Raw genomic sequence first — 13,727 nt, 5'->3', positions numbered from 1 at the left:
TCCCTATTTCAGGTAAATATTCGCTCCAAAAGGGAGATGTGTAAAAGTCTTGCTAGAACTAATCCTATTCTGATGTTGATCTCTTTTAATGATTTTGATCCTTGATGGCTCTGAAAAGAGAACGTGGAAGAGAAAATTAGCAGTTACGTTTGAAATGAGTGCTTAATGAAATCTTGGTAAATGTGTTTACTCTTTTGAAATGTTTCAATGCTCAAATAAAGTGATTAAAACATCAATTCAAATTAAATAAGTGTGAAAATTACAAAAGTCTACTGTATGTTTCGGAAAGCTATTGGTTCATTCCATGCACATTTGGAATGAACCAATTTGGAGTATCTTAAAATACTCTAACCAAATATTGCAAGATGCTTCCTGAGGTTAAGAAGCAGGTTTTCATCTATGTTTGGATACACCTGGATGCCATTTTGAATCAAGATGGCAGACCGAACCTTTCAAAACTGCACTGATTTTTTTTTTGTTTCCAATATTTCCCAAGCAACACTGGTTATGAGGCAACTAATATACACATAAGTGACTTTTTGAGATAACAAGGGAATGCAGGGATTGACAATTTAGTTTCTCCTTCATCCTTTTAAGACCTCATTAACACAGACCTCAGAATGAGGTGGCAGAGTTATGAGACAGTTGAATGGCCTTTAGTGCTTAAAACTACAGAAAGGTGAATCATATTTTTCAACGCCTCCACCACAACATAAATAACATTCATTTCTTGGTGGCTGCATATTGCTGGGGAAGATCAGTAGTGGCGAGAAAGGTGTCTTTCAGAACGGCTCGTCTGCGGAACAGATGGTCTTCTAACTGAGGGATCTTCAACGTGGTCTGCCCAGCTGTGTTCTCACACTTCCACAGCAGCCATTTTGTGACACGTGCTCATAGTGCTTTCTCAAAATTCCAAATGTGCCCCCAAAGGTTGGAAAGCTTTGTTTTAATTGGAGGAGTTCCAGACAAGTTTTGAGTGACTTCAGGACTCCCTGGAAGACAGTTTGTAAGCCTGTGCAGTCACCCTTCTCCAAAGATTGCAACTTGAACTGCTGTCCAAGATTTACAAATGGTCCTCAAAAAGGCTGGCTACTCAAGCATTTAATACATCTGGTATGAAGCAGAAGCACTAAATCATTCTCGGGGGGGGGCGGCTAAATATTTGCTAACATGCACAATTCCTTGCTTTTTGCTCATTCTTTTCATAAGCATTACGATATTTTGTTGTTGTTGTTGTTGTTGTTGTTGCTGTTAAAAGAAAAAAAACCCTAAAACGTATCAACCAGCCTGATTCAAGTCTGCAATCCTAACTCCACTTATCTGGGAGAAAGCCCCACTGAATTCAATAGGACTTACAGTGGTACCTTGCAAGACGAATGCCCTGCAAGACGAATGCATCTTGCGATCTGATGGTGACTCGCAAGACGAATCCGTTTTGCGAAAAAATTGTCTTGCGAATCGCGGTTTCCCATAGGAATGCATTGAAATTTAATTAATGCGTTCCTATGGGCAAAAAAAGAAATTCTAATGCATTCCTATGGGAAACCGCGATTCACAAGACGAATTTTTCGCAAAACGAATTGACTCGTGGAACGAATTAAATTCGTCTTGCGAGGCACCACTGTACTTCTGAGTAGACATGGTTAGGATTGTGCTGCAATGGTATCACAGAAGCAAAAGGGGGAAAGGGGGGGTTGCCTTTCCAATGAAAGCTCAGGAATGGGGTGGGCTTTGAGGGTTTAAAATAACAACTATCAAGGGCATTAGAAGTAATCCACCTAAGCACAGAACAAATTTGCTCTAAAGCACTCCAGGAAGGGCATGAGGAGGAATCTGTTCCCAGGGATTTATTGCTGCTTCTGGTGGTTAAAATATGTTGGGAGGCGTTCAGAAAAGAAGCTGCAGTAACTCATTCCCAGTGGGTGCAGGGATCACAAGCAGCACCCACAACGAGCACATTATTTATTTATTTATTTATTTATTTATTTACTTACTTACTTACTTACAGTAAGCCTGCAACTTACGCACATTCAGCTTGACACGCAGAATAATTTTTAAAAATTAAAAAGGAGGAGGAAAGAGGGCAGGCGTCTGGGAAAAATGACTTCGGCAATCCCACTCACCATTGCGCTCAACGTGTTTTGACTATGCACGATTTTGGCTTTAGGCATGATCTCCAGAACTTAAGTTGCAGATACGCCATTTATCCCTCCTCTCTTTTAAGGGGCTCACATACCCACCACTGGCTGCCGCTTTTCCAAAGAAAGCTGCCTTACACAAAGTTAAGATGATTGTTCCAACTAGCTCAGTATGGTCCACACTGGCCAGCAGCAATTCTCCAAGATCTTGGACTGGGACCATTCCAAGTCTAGCTGGTAGATGCTTGCAGAAGGGCCACAGGCATACCTGCCAAGTTGCTGTCAGAGAAATAAGGGACCGGGCCGGAAATAGCAGACCGAAAGTAGCGCTGCCGCCATTTTGGAACTGGGCGGAGCATGCTCAGAAGTGACTTTTGATGCTGCTTTGCCCAGTTCCAAAATGGCCGCCGCGCCAGAAGTCGCACTGCAGCCATTTTGGAACTGGGCAGAGCAGCATCAAAAGTCAGCCCTTCGACAAAGCTAAGCCATAACTGGTATGTCAGCTGTGAGAGCCTCAATGAAAAATTATAGCAAAGGTCACTTTTTGGGGGGGGGGCACTTCATTTCAGTGCCAAGGTTTGGAGACCCAGAATCACACCAAGGAAAGAAAATGACAACAATCCTGTCCTTACGCCAGCCTTTTACACCCTATTGGAAAGGCACAGACTCTTGACATGTGTTGCTCAGTGTTTAAACGTCAACTTGAGGCCTTTTAATGGCATTTGTATCAGAGGTATTTCATGATGTTTTGCCTCCTGCCCAAACTGCAGCCAGTTCCCGAGAACACTGTCCCCTCTTGTATTAACAGGGGGGAAATGTTTCTGAACACCATTCATGACTCTAACTGGGAGCAGGATTGGGGGGTGGGAGAGAGACTAGGGGCCAGAAATCTTGGAGGGAAAGGAGCGGCTCCTAAGGAATGAAGAGGCCTGCGTACCAAGCACAAAAACACACACCGTCACTTGTTAATATGTCAACTCACTGCAAAGCTTCAGCCAGCGAGAAATAAATATAGATCTATACCGTATGACGCAACCTACAGAACAGCCCCATCCAGAGCTAAAAACAGCATGCAAGAAGCGTTAAAAGAAATCCCTACATTGCCAATGCAAACACTGCGAGGAAGCTTGAGTTTTATGTGCTGATTTTCAAGTTTTGGTGGCTGTGGGGTGAGAGAAGAGGGAAGGGAGTTGTAGGGTGGCAGCCTGTCACATGTCTCACCTGCACCAAACATTTGGGCCTCTCACTGCAAGAGAAGACACAATCCAGAGGCACTTACCTTGCATGTCTGGGTTTCTCACGTGGTATGGCTTATCCTGGATTTCCAGTGTCCATTCTCCTGCGGCCCTTTCTCCCCAGCAGTGGACAGTCATGAACTCCCAGTGCTTAAAACCATTACTAGAATCATCGTGCTGTCTGTTAATAGGATGACAAACATCAAAAGGTCACACCAAGAGGTGGCAAAGAGAACTCGTGGGCCATCTAGTTCAACCACCTAATTTAGGCTCACAGGCTGAAGGTTCCCCATCAGTGCCGGATTTACGTATAAGCTAAACAAGTTTATAGCTTAGGGTCCCACTCTCTTGGGAGCCCCCCCAAAAATTTAAGCAAAAAAAAAACACCTGGATGTACATTTCCAAGATATAAGATAAAAAACAAAATAAAACTTACATACAGCAACAGTGTTTTGTGTTGTGTAGGCTCCTATGATGTAAGTAATGGGCCCCGCCTGCTAGCCTGCTCCCTAAAATATCACTGGTTTGCTCATTTCTATATATAGGGTGCCTACATTCTGCATGGACTGGTCCATAAATTACCATATATCATATATTCAACACAAAAAACAGTGACAATTAGTTGTTGACAAAGGACAGCTGGACATATAAAGGGCCCCACCACCTTCAGTAGCTTAGGGCCTCATCAAACCTAAATCCGGCCCTGTTCCCCATGCCTACTCTGTAGGACTAGTTGGATTCAACCCATTCATACTAAAACTCGGAATAGAACTCCAAATTCGACTTTGCCATCAACCCTGAAAACTCTCCTTTTTGGCACCAAAGGAACAGCAATTTTTTTGCCAACATCTACACATCAACAGAACAATGAAATAATATCTGCCATAAAAAATTGGAGAGGAGGAGTTATGTGGTGGGGGAAGAGATCTAGGGCAGGAGTCAGCAAACTTTTTCAGCAGGGGGCCAGTCCACTGTCCCTCAGACCTTGTTGGGGGCCAGACTTTATTTGGGGGGGGGATGAACAAATTCCTATGCCCCACAATTAACCCAGAAATGCATTTTAAATAAATGCATAGACACATTCTACTTATGTAAAAACACACTGATTCCCGAACCGTCCGCGGGCTGGATTTAGAAGATGATTGGGCTGGATCCGGCCCCCAGGCCTTAGTTTGCCTACCCATGATCTAGGGGGGACTTATTTCAGCATGCATGTCTCTGGACCCACTTGGCTGCTTTCTACTAGCATGCATCCCGGAATGTTTAACTGTTTTGATTCAGCTCCGCTGCCATAGAGCAGCTTGTATCTCGAGGGCTTCGGTTGCTTTTCCGGATTAGCAGACTGACTTGGCAACACAAGCCATGTCAGCATCTTTATAAAAGAAAATCCAAAAGGACAGTAATGGCCTCCTGCTCGTGTTCACGGTACGTGAAGTTGCAGCTGGCAGAGGGGCATGCAATCACCATGTGCTAATGGGGGGGGGAGCAGAAAGCAGCACGACCGAAAAGCCTGTTGCAAATATGCAAAACAGGTCCAGCTGGAAGTAGAGACCAATGAAGGCAGGCATCAACAAAATGCTGAACGGTTCTCAAATGCCAGTGGATTTCAGTGGCTACCTATAGCCCCTCTTGTGTAGTGTGGACATATTGTGCAACCTAGTCTTGATTACATTGCCCTCGGTGGGGGGACCGGATCTTGGAGGTACCAGGAAACTGCCATGGGATTCTTCCCCAGAGCCTCAGCCTCAAGGAGAAAGGGTGCAGTTCTACTGTTGTCCTCCAGGGGTCAGGAGGGAGGTTCTCCCTGGTTTCTGTCTGGTTCCCAGCCTCATGTTGTCCTCCAGGGGCCTATCTCCCTGTAACCACCTGGCTTCCTGTTCTCTATACAGCAGGGGTGAGGGGTGTCGGGTGTGGGAGCCACACATGTGGCCCTCTGAGACTCTATATTTGGCCTTCAAGGTTCTCTCCAGGCCAAGTCCCTCTCTCAACGTCACACCCCTCACTAGCCCAGCTCTGCTGTGTACCTCAAGTGCCTTTGCAGGGCTCTTTGCAGGGTTCAAATGCCCATTCAGCCGTGAAGCTCACTGGGTGAAGAATAAAATGGTGAGGGAGAGAACCACCCTGGGCTCCTTGGTGGAAAGGTGGGGTATAAATGTAATAATAATATATTTATTAAACTTTTGAGTAATATGGGAAGGCTTTTATATTATTTATTTACATAGGGTTGCCGTCATCCAACTTTTACTCAGAGTAGACCCATTGAAATTAATGCCCAGGACTCACTTAGGTACATTAATTTCAATGGGTCTCCTCTGAGAAACGCCCCCCCCCGACTCAATACAATCCATACCATTTAATGCCAAAATAGGCATATGAATGGGCAGGCCTAGTAGAGTTGCAATCCCACCTGCAAAATCCAAGCTCTCCCCACCCTGCACCACCTACTGGCATTCATGAGGAGCAGGCCCTAAATGCCTTTTGACCTCAGTCCAGCCAGGCTACAAACCCTCAAGAGGGCATCTGCTCACCTTCTAGCCAGGAGCTGGGACTTCGTACCAGAAGGAGAGATGAGGTTTATCTGCAGGTCTCCCCGGCGTGGGTGTGCAATGGAAACCCGTACGATGACATGCTCCAGATAGGCTACGTGATGGTCAGGGTGGTCCACACAGGCGTTAGTTAGAGTTGCCGTCCGCACCGTCTTGTTGGTGGGGATGAACCTAGAGAACGGGAAATAAAGGGAAGCCTTCAGAGGTCAGCAGTCCAGAATCCTGACAGAATAGGTTTACCCTAAATCAGGGCTGAGGAATTTTTGGCCCTCCAGATGTTGCTGAATGGCATCACCCATTATCCCTGCTTACTGGCCATGAGGCCAACAATATCTAGAAAGGCTACAGTTTGCCCACCTCAAGGCCTATGAAATGGGCTCCAAGCCTTCGTTCAAGATAGCCCCTTTCTATTATCTTTTCCAGCTCTTTTATATATGGCAAGGCTCATTAGAGAGGTGGCACCCAGTTCTGATTGTTTGCCAGTTTCTCTTTCTATTTCCCAATTCTCTGTTTGGAAAAATGGCTCTACTATCCAGACCATGCTTTCCTTTCTTCCTCTGGTGGCCAAGGAAGTCTGCAGCATTCGTTCTGAGCTGGAGCTGAACTTGTTCTCGCTCGCCGAGTCATGCTGAACTACAACTCCCATCATCCCTAGGTACTGGCAATGATGGATGGGGCTCTTGGGCATTGGAGTCCAGAAACATGTGGAAGGGAGGGCCACAGGTTCCCCAGCCCTACCCTAAGTCAAAGTGGAACACTTTAGACATTTTGGTAGTTGGCCAAACTCCACCACATGCTGCTCCAATAACAATTTGTATTGCAGCCTAGAGGATTTTAAAAATGTATTTATATTTATTTAGTAAGAGCATATATGTCCTGTCGCTCTTCCATCAGGGAACTCAAGGTCACATAGGCGGCGTTCCCTGGTGGTCTCCCATCCAAGCACAGACCAAGCCATGACCTGCTTAGCTTCAGCAAAGGGGCTGCATTTGGTACCACGAGACCAAGTTGCATGTTTGGCCCGCCCCTGGGAATGCTACCTTACTCAGGTGGGGATGCTCATGACTTGGTCCTTGGAACTGCCACTTCAGTTCCCAATAAAAAAAGGGTCAGCCTACAGCTGCTTTTAACAGCATTCTTGAAGCGAGAAGCCAATCTCGACAGCAGTCTTGGATCTCGTTCAGCCGAGGATTTCGTGCTGTCAGAGACCATCGTCTCTCCTACACAGTCACCGCCCACCAGCAACGAACCAACTCCCAGCACAGGGTCTGGAGCATGTTGTTAATGTCTAATTTATTGGGAGGAAGCTGCTCACTAGTCCCTAGACGTGCTCTAGGGACGCTTCTCAGCATATGGTGGAAGAGACTCGTGGGGATTACATCGCTGGTCTTTTATTTCGCCTTAGTCATAAAGGGAGAATCGATGAAAGCTATAAACAGTGATGTCATTTCCCGGGGAAAACAGGATTTTTTACAAGGGGACTTCAAAACATTATTTGCATGCAGCATGAACTGATTTAAAGAAGCTGTTTTGGCCAAATGTTCCCAACTTTCAGTTTAAGCAAGCGTCAGCTCTAGCGTCCTGACTGGAAACACCGACAAATCGCATAAGGCCAAGAAAGCAATGTTTTTCAGCCAGATTCTAAGTCAATTGTATGGAAATATTTCCTACTGAAGCCAGTGGGGCTTACCTCCAGAACTGGAGCCCCATATGTTCCTGCATGCATTGACTTCCCTTTGGAACAACAGAGTGCTTAAGCGCAAGCCTGTGACGCAGGGATGGGGATCCTGTGGCCTTCCAAATGTTGCCAAACTACAACTTCTATCAGTCCTGGCCATTGACCATCCCAGCTAGGGCTGATGGGAACGGGAGTCCAATAGCATCTGGAGGACCACAGATTGCCTTGTCCCTGCTATATAGAAATGACCATACATTGCTAAAAGGAATGGGGACGCCTGAACAATGAAGATTTCTCTGTGTGTAGATCACAACTCCCATTCCCACACCATATCTGAATATTTATCGCCCGTCTTAAAAAATCTGTGCTGGCTTCTAGTAAGTTTCTGGGTGAACTTCTGGATTTTAAAAGACCTAACAGCTTTGGTCATCCAGGGCATCTAAAGAACATTCTTCCTCCAGATGGGCCTCCCCTAAAGTTAAGATCTGCTTCAGAGACTCTCCTCTGAGTGCCTGCATTGGCAGAGATTAAGGGTGTGGCAAACAGGGTCTTCTCAGTGGTGGCACCTCATTCATGAAATACCCTTATCAAAGAGATGTGGGCAATAGTAACACTTACATTGTTTTGTTAGCAGATTAAGACGTTTTTATTTTAACAGCCAATTTTATTTGCTCTTAATACTAACTTCACTGAAAAGCATTTTAACATCTTTAGATTTTCTCTTCCTTTTACAGGCAAGCTTTACTGCTATATGCCTGCCGTTCTTATGACTTGCTGTTACCTCAAGAGCACTACTTTGAGGGGAAGGGAGGAGAGGATTTTTAAATAAATAAAACAGATTGCTGGAGCCAGACAAAAGTGTTCATGAGAGGGACATAGCGACACAGCTACCTCTTCTGCCTGATGTATCCATCTTACTATTTAGCCACTACAATACCTAGATTCCCCATGAATATAACGGAATCTGTCCTCAGGGAGTCTCAGGACAACAATATACTTCACCATTAGGATGTCATACAAAGTGAATTCTGTCTGGCTCGTAATGCTTAAAATAATCAAGTTGGAAGAGTCTCTCCAATGTCATCTAGTCCAACCACCAGCCTATACAGGGAGCCAACTACTACAGGATTCCTGATAGAGGTTTTAAAGCAGAGACTTGCACAGTCCCCTAACAAAAGAGTCCACGTTCCGAGGCGGCCTGGTCCACTGCTGAATAACTTGTGCCATCAGGAATGCTTCCTAAAGTTCAGCTAAAATCTTCTTTCTATGTGAACCTACTGTGAGGTGGGGAATCTTGAGGCCGAATACACCATTCCAACCCTCTCTGTGTGGCCCTCTGGATTCTCCCTAAGCTACACTCCTCACCAAACCTGCACTGCACTCTCACTGACTGCATTTGCCTGGCTGGAATGTCTCCTGGAACAGTGGTAACACTTCTTCCTTGCCTAGACGGAGGATGGAAGAAGAATAGGAATAAGAGGAGGAGGAGGAGGAGGAGTTTGGATTTGATATCCCGCTTTATCACTACCCGAAGGAGTCTCAAAGCGGCTAACAATCTCCTTTCCCTTCCTCCCCCACAACAAACACTCTGTGAGGTGAGTGGGGCTGAGAGACTTCAGAGAAGTGTGACTAGCCCAAGGTCACCCACCAGCTGCATGTGGATGAGCGGAGACGCGAACCCAGTTCCCCAGATTACGAGTCTATCGCTCTTAACCACTACACCACACTGGTCTGTACACAGAAACCTCTTATTTGTCTGTGGCTGCAATGCAGCCTCCTGTACAAAGAGTCACATCTATGGCTTCACACAGTTTTGCCTTTGGCCTGACCTACAACTGGCATGGAGTCCTCCCAGATCCTAACCCAAAGCCCGTTTCCTCCTGCCCCAGTCTTTGTGAAAGGAAACATTCATTCTTATGGGTGAGGATGCAATGAAGGCATCCCCACACCTGCCTGGAGTCGCCCTGGTGGCCTGACTCAACACGCTTCTAGAAGCTTATCCATCCAAGGTGACTGCTCATCAGACACCTGGGTGAATGGGGTCTGGTCCAGGAGTGAGGAAAGCAAAACATCGCTTAGAGAAGGATCTGAAATATTTTGAAGCTTGAATTTGTTTTATTCTGGATTGTTTTCTTTGAAGTTTTAATGTGTTGTAAACCGCTTTGGGATTTTTTACTTTAAAACAAAAAGCGGTACAGAGATGGAATGAATCATCAACATCATCATTATCATCATCATAGCAATCAGACAGCCTCTTATTGAGCAGCTACTTGCTTGGGCTATAAACTCCACCCTGTTTCTACAAGTTCCACTGGAAAGTATCAGCTTGAATTAAGCCTCAGACCCAAGTCCTCAACCACTTCACTTCACAGGGGAAAATACCACAGGGTAGGAGAAGTGGAGAGGAGGAGGATAGGAAATTAGGTTATCCTCACTGACCAGCTGCAGACTGTAAGATTCCAGCAAATGTTAAACACCAGTTTCCAGGTGCCTTTAGTCAACACCAGGCAAGCTGGAGATGCGTTACTGCAGGGGTGGGGGACCACTTTCAAGCCAAGGGTTGCATTCCCATGCGGTTAACCTTCCAGGAGGCACATACTAAGGGTGGGTGGGGCGAACTTCAAATGTGGGCAGGGCCAAAGCCATATACATATATACACCCTGCTGCACATCTACACACACACACAAGCAAACCACTATCTCAAGCCCAGTTTTCCCTTTCCCCTCCTTCTGTGATACAAAGACAATAGCCCTGACCTACTTTACAGGGTTGTTGTAATGATCACTGAGATAATGTGTGTTATATGTACACATACTGTAAGCCTTACAAAAATGAATGCAATGCTAATGTATTCACAGTTATAAGGTTTACAAACACTAACGTGTAAAATGCTGTTTTAATTTATACTATACAGTGGAACCTCGGGTTGAGAACATGATCCATGTGGGAGGCACGTTCGCAACCCGCAGCGTTCATAACCTACAGCGGCGCATCTGCACAAGCGTGTGACACGATTTGGTGCTTCCGCGCATGCTCAAAGCGCAATTTAGTGCTTCTGTGCATGCGCCAAAACCCAGAATTAACCCGTTCCAGTACTTCCGGGTTAGGCGCATCCGTAACCCGAAAAAGCGCAGCCTGCAGCGATCGCAACCCGAGTTATGACTGTATTTTGTTTGCTGTTATTAGACTGAGATGGCCACTTTTAAAGTTGTATTTATCAACATACAATTTTCTGTCATTTATTTCGTTGTTTAATGTATCTATTTATGCTTTAAACGTTGGTTTGGATGCTCTGAGCAGAACAGCATGATATTAATAAACAATAAGTATTTCTTTAGATCAGGGTGGGAAAACTGTGTCCTTCCACCACTAGACGCTGTTGGACTACAAATCCCATCATCATCATTATTTTTTACCATTGGCCATCCTACCTTGGGATGATGGGAAGTGTAGTCCAACAACATGTAAAGAACCAAAGGTTCCCTACTTTTGCTTTAGACCGTAACCGGTAGACTGAGCCAGTGCTAGTTTTAGTTTTTATACAGTGCCAAACAATTTTAGGTGTTTTATTAACAAAGTATCATTATTATTAAATGGGTATTGGTCCTCCACCTATTGGAAAATGAATTAACTGCATTTTAATTTCTCTTCACAACAGCATACAGTGGTTCCTCGCTAGACGAAATTAATTCCTTCCACGGGTCTTTTCTTATAGCGAAAAATTCGTCTAGCGAATCCCATAGGATTGCGTTGAATTTTTTTTGAATTTTTTTTGCCCATAGGAACGCATTAATTGAATTTCAATGCATTCCTATGGGAAACCGCGATTCGCTAGACGAATTTTTCGTAAAACGCATTCGTCTAGCGAGGTAACCTCCACTCGAAAAATCCTTTCGTTAAGCGGAAATTTTGTTAAGCAGGGCATTCGTTAAGTGAGGCACCACTGTATAGGGTCTTCCCTTGTGAGGTAGGCTAGACTGAGACAGTAACTGGACCAAAGTCACCTAGTATGCTTCTTAACTGGTGTGGGATTCGAAGCCACGTCTCCCCACTCTTCATCTGAAATACTAACCTGTCAAAGTTTGGGGGGGGGAGGGCTCCGAAGAGAGCGTGGCTGAGGCAGGGGACCAGGGGAGTGACCCAGGAGAGGGAACCAGTGATTTATGGGGTGTGATGCCACCCACAAGGCAGAAGCCTGGGGAGAGGGAGAGTCAAGGTAGTCTGAGGCAGAGGAAAAAGGAACGAGCGACAGGTCAGTAGATTCCTCACTTCCTCCATCCCAATGTCTCCTAGAACCAGAAGGGGCTTGAAAAGGAACCAGGCAGGGGGCCTTTTTGGTAGTTGCTCCCTCCCTCCCAGAAGATGTCAAACAGATAAACAGCTCTGTGATTTTTAGAAGACACCTGAAGGCAGCCCTGCTCAGGAAAGTTTTTAGTGTTTGATGTTGTGTTGTGTTTTTACTATTTTTTTGTTGAATGGCTGAGGCAACTCAGAAAGATGGGCATCATATACAGTACATTATTATTATTATTATTATTATTATTATTATTATTATTATTATTATTATTATTATTATTATTGCAGTGACTACTTCTGTGCAGGAAAAGCCTCAGGTTGTGGGCAGGCAAGCTGTCAGAGGAGGGTATATAACCCAGAGGAGGGGAGGGGTCCCACTGTTGCTGCAACTGCTCCATGGGGCCCAGACCTGTGGCCAGCTGCCTAGAGGTTGGAAGCATGTGTGCATGTGTATCCGGAGCACCATGGAAGCTGCTGTAAGTGTTTCCTTTGCCAATAAAGTGTTAACTATCAGACACATGTCTTCCTTATCTGGGACGGGCTGTGACATAACCATGACATCACACTGGCTCTGCAGTCTTGCCAAAGCCTTGTGAACGTACACTTAAGCAACACTCGCCCTGTAACCTATCCCCATCCCAAAATGGGTGGAAGGGGAAAGGGAGGGATCGAGGCAGAACTGAACCAACTTCCAGTCATCCTCAAGGTTCAGAAAAAGGTTATGCAGTTCAGTAATTAGAAACAGTTGTCAACATGGAAGCCACACCAAGTTATACCAGCAGCAAACAAACTTTTAAAAGGGGGGGGGGGGGAAGGTGAAATTTAAAAAATAAAAACATAATGCGTGAAGGGAAGAAATACTGGAGGAGATCTAGGAATGGATCTGTCATTGTAGCCTCACAAGGAGTAAACACATTAAACTGTACTAACCAACTCCAGACAACTCTGTGACTGGGTGATTATAAACACTGCAAATGAGCCAAAGCACACAAGGAAGCCTGTTAAACCACAGCGGGGGTGATATAGCTTTTCATCTCTTGCCAGTGTTTCTCAGACTCATTGGACTTCCATTCTAAAACGTTCCCTGTTTTTTGTGTGTGTGAGTGATTTATTACGGACAAGTGGGCCCTGCAACAAAATGTTGCAGTGTGGCATGCTCCCTAGGGGGAAAGGCTGCAGTATTTCAAACTTTTTAATTTACAGAGAAGGCGAGTAAGAGGTGGCATGATAGAAGTTGATAATATTATGCATGGTGTGCAGAAAGTGGATAGATAAAAAAGTTGTTGTTTTTCCTCCCCTCTCTCATAGCGCTGGAACTCAGACATGCAATAAAGCATAATGTTGGAAGATTCGGGACACATAAAAAAATTATTTCATGCAGCACATAATTGAACTATGGAACAAAATCCCACAGAAAGCAGTCACAGCCACCAACTCAGATGGCTTCAAAAGAGCAGGGTCAAACTGTGCAAATGCACTAGTTGTTGTTGTTTAGTCGTTTAGTTGTGTCCGACTCTTCGTGACCCCATGGTGACGAACTAGTGGGCATGCACTAGTGAGCATGCTAAATTGGTTCCACTGGTTTGTTTGCACTGCGCTGACTGCCTCGCTTCCCCTCTTCTCTTTCCACAGGTATGCAACAGTGCGCTACTTACCAGGAAGCCTGCATAGCGATTCCACCCCACCTAACAAGCCACTTCATTTAAACACTCACCAAGGCTTCTTATTTGAGGTCCCGACACAAATGTGCTGAGTGGGGACTGTTCGCCACTTCTTTGCCTCGACAACAAGCGCTTCTGCATCCACCAGGCCGAATCCATACAAATGGCTAAC

The 13,727-nt window shown here is 45.3% G+C and overlaps 1 protein-coding gene across 1 annotated transcript in view; it reads right to left on the bottom strand.

The window, feature by feature from the left end:
- The window catches only part of PCSK6 (proprotein convertase subtilisin/kexin type 6), a 95,202-nt gene that overhangs the window by 24,505 nt on the left and 56,970 nt on the right, over positions 1-13,727 (bottom strand). Inside the window, exons 11-13 of the mRNA XM_035130465.3 lie at positions 13,609-13,726; positions 5,902-6,090; positions 3,418-3,554 (exon numbers count right to left, since the gene is read on the bottom strand). Coding sequence (XP_034986356.3) covers positions 3,418-3,554; positions 5,902-6,090; positions 13,609-13,726 — 444 coding nt within the window. The remainder of the gene's footprint in view (positions 1-3,417; positions 3,555-5,901; positions 6,091-13,608; position 13,727) is intronic.

The sequence above is a fragment of the Zootoca vivipara genome, chromosome 13 (genome assembly GCF_965207765.1).
Source record: "Zootoca vivipara chromosome 13, rZooViv2.hap1.1, whole genome shotgun sequence".
NCBI lineage: Eukaryota > Metazoa > Chordata > Lepidosauria > Squamata > Lacertidae > Zootoca > Zootoca vivipara.
This window is presented reverse-complemented; position numbering and strand designations above follow the sequence as displayed.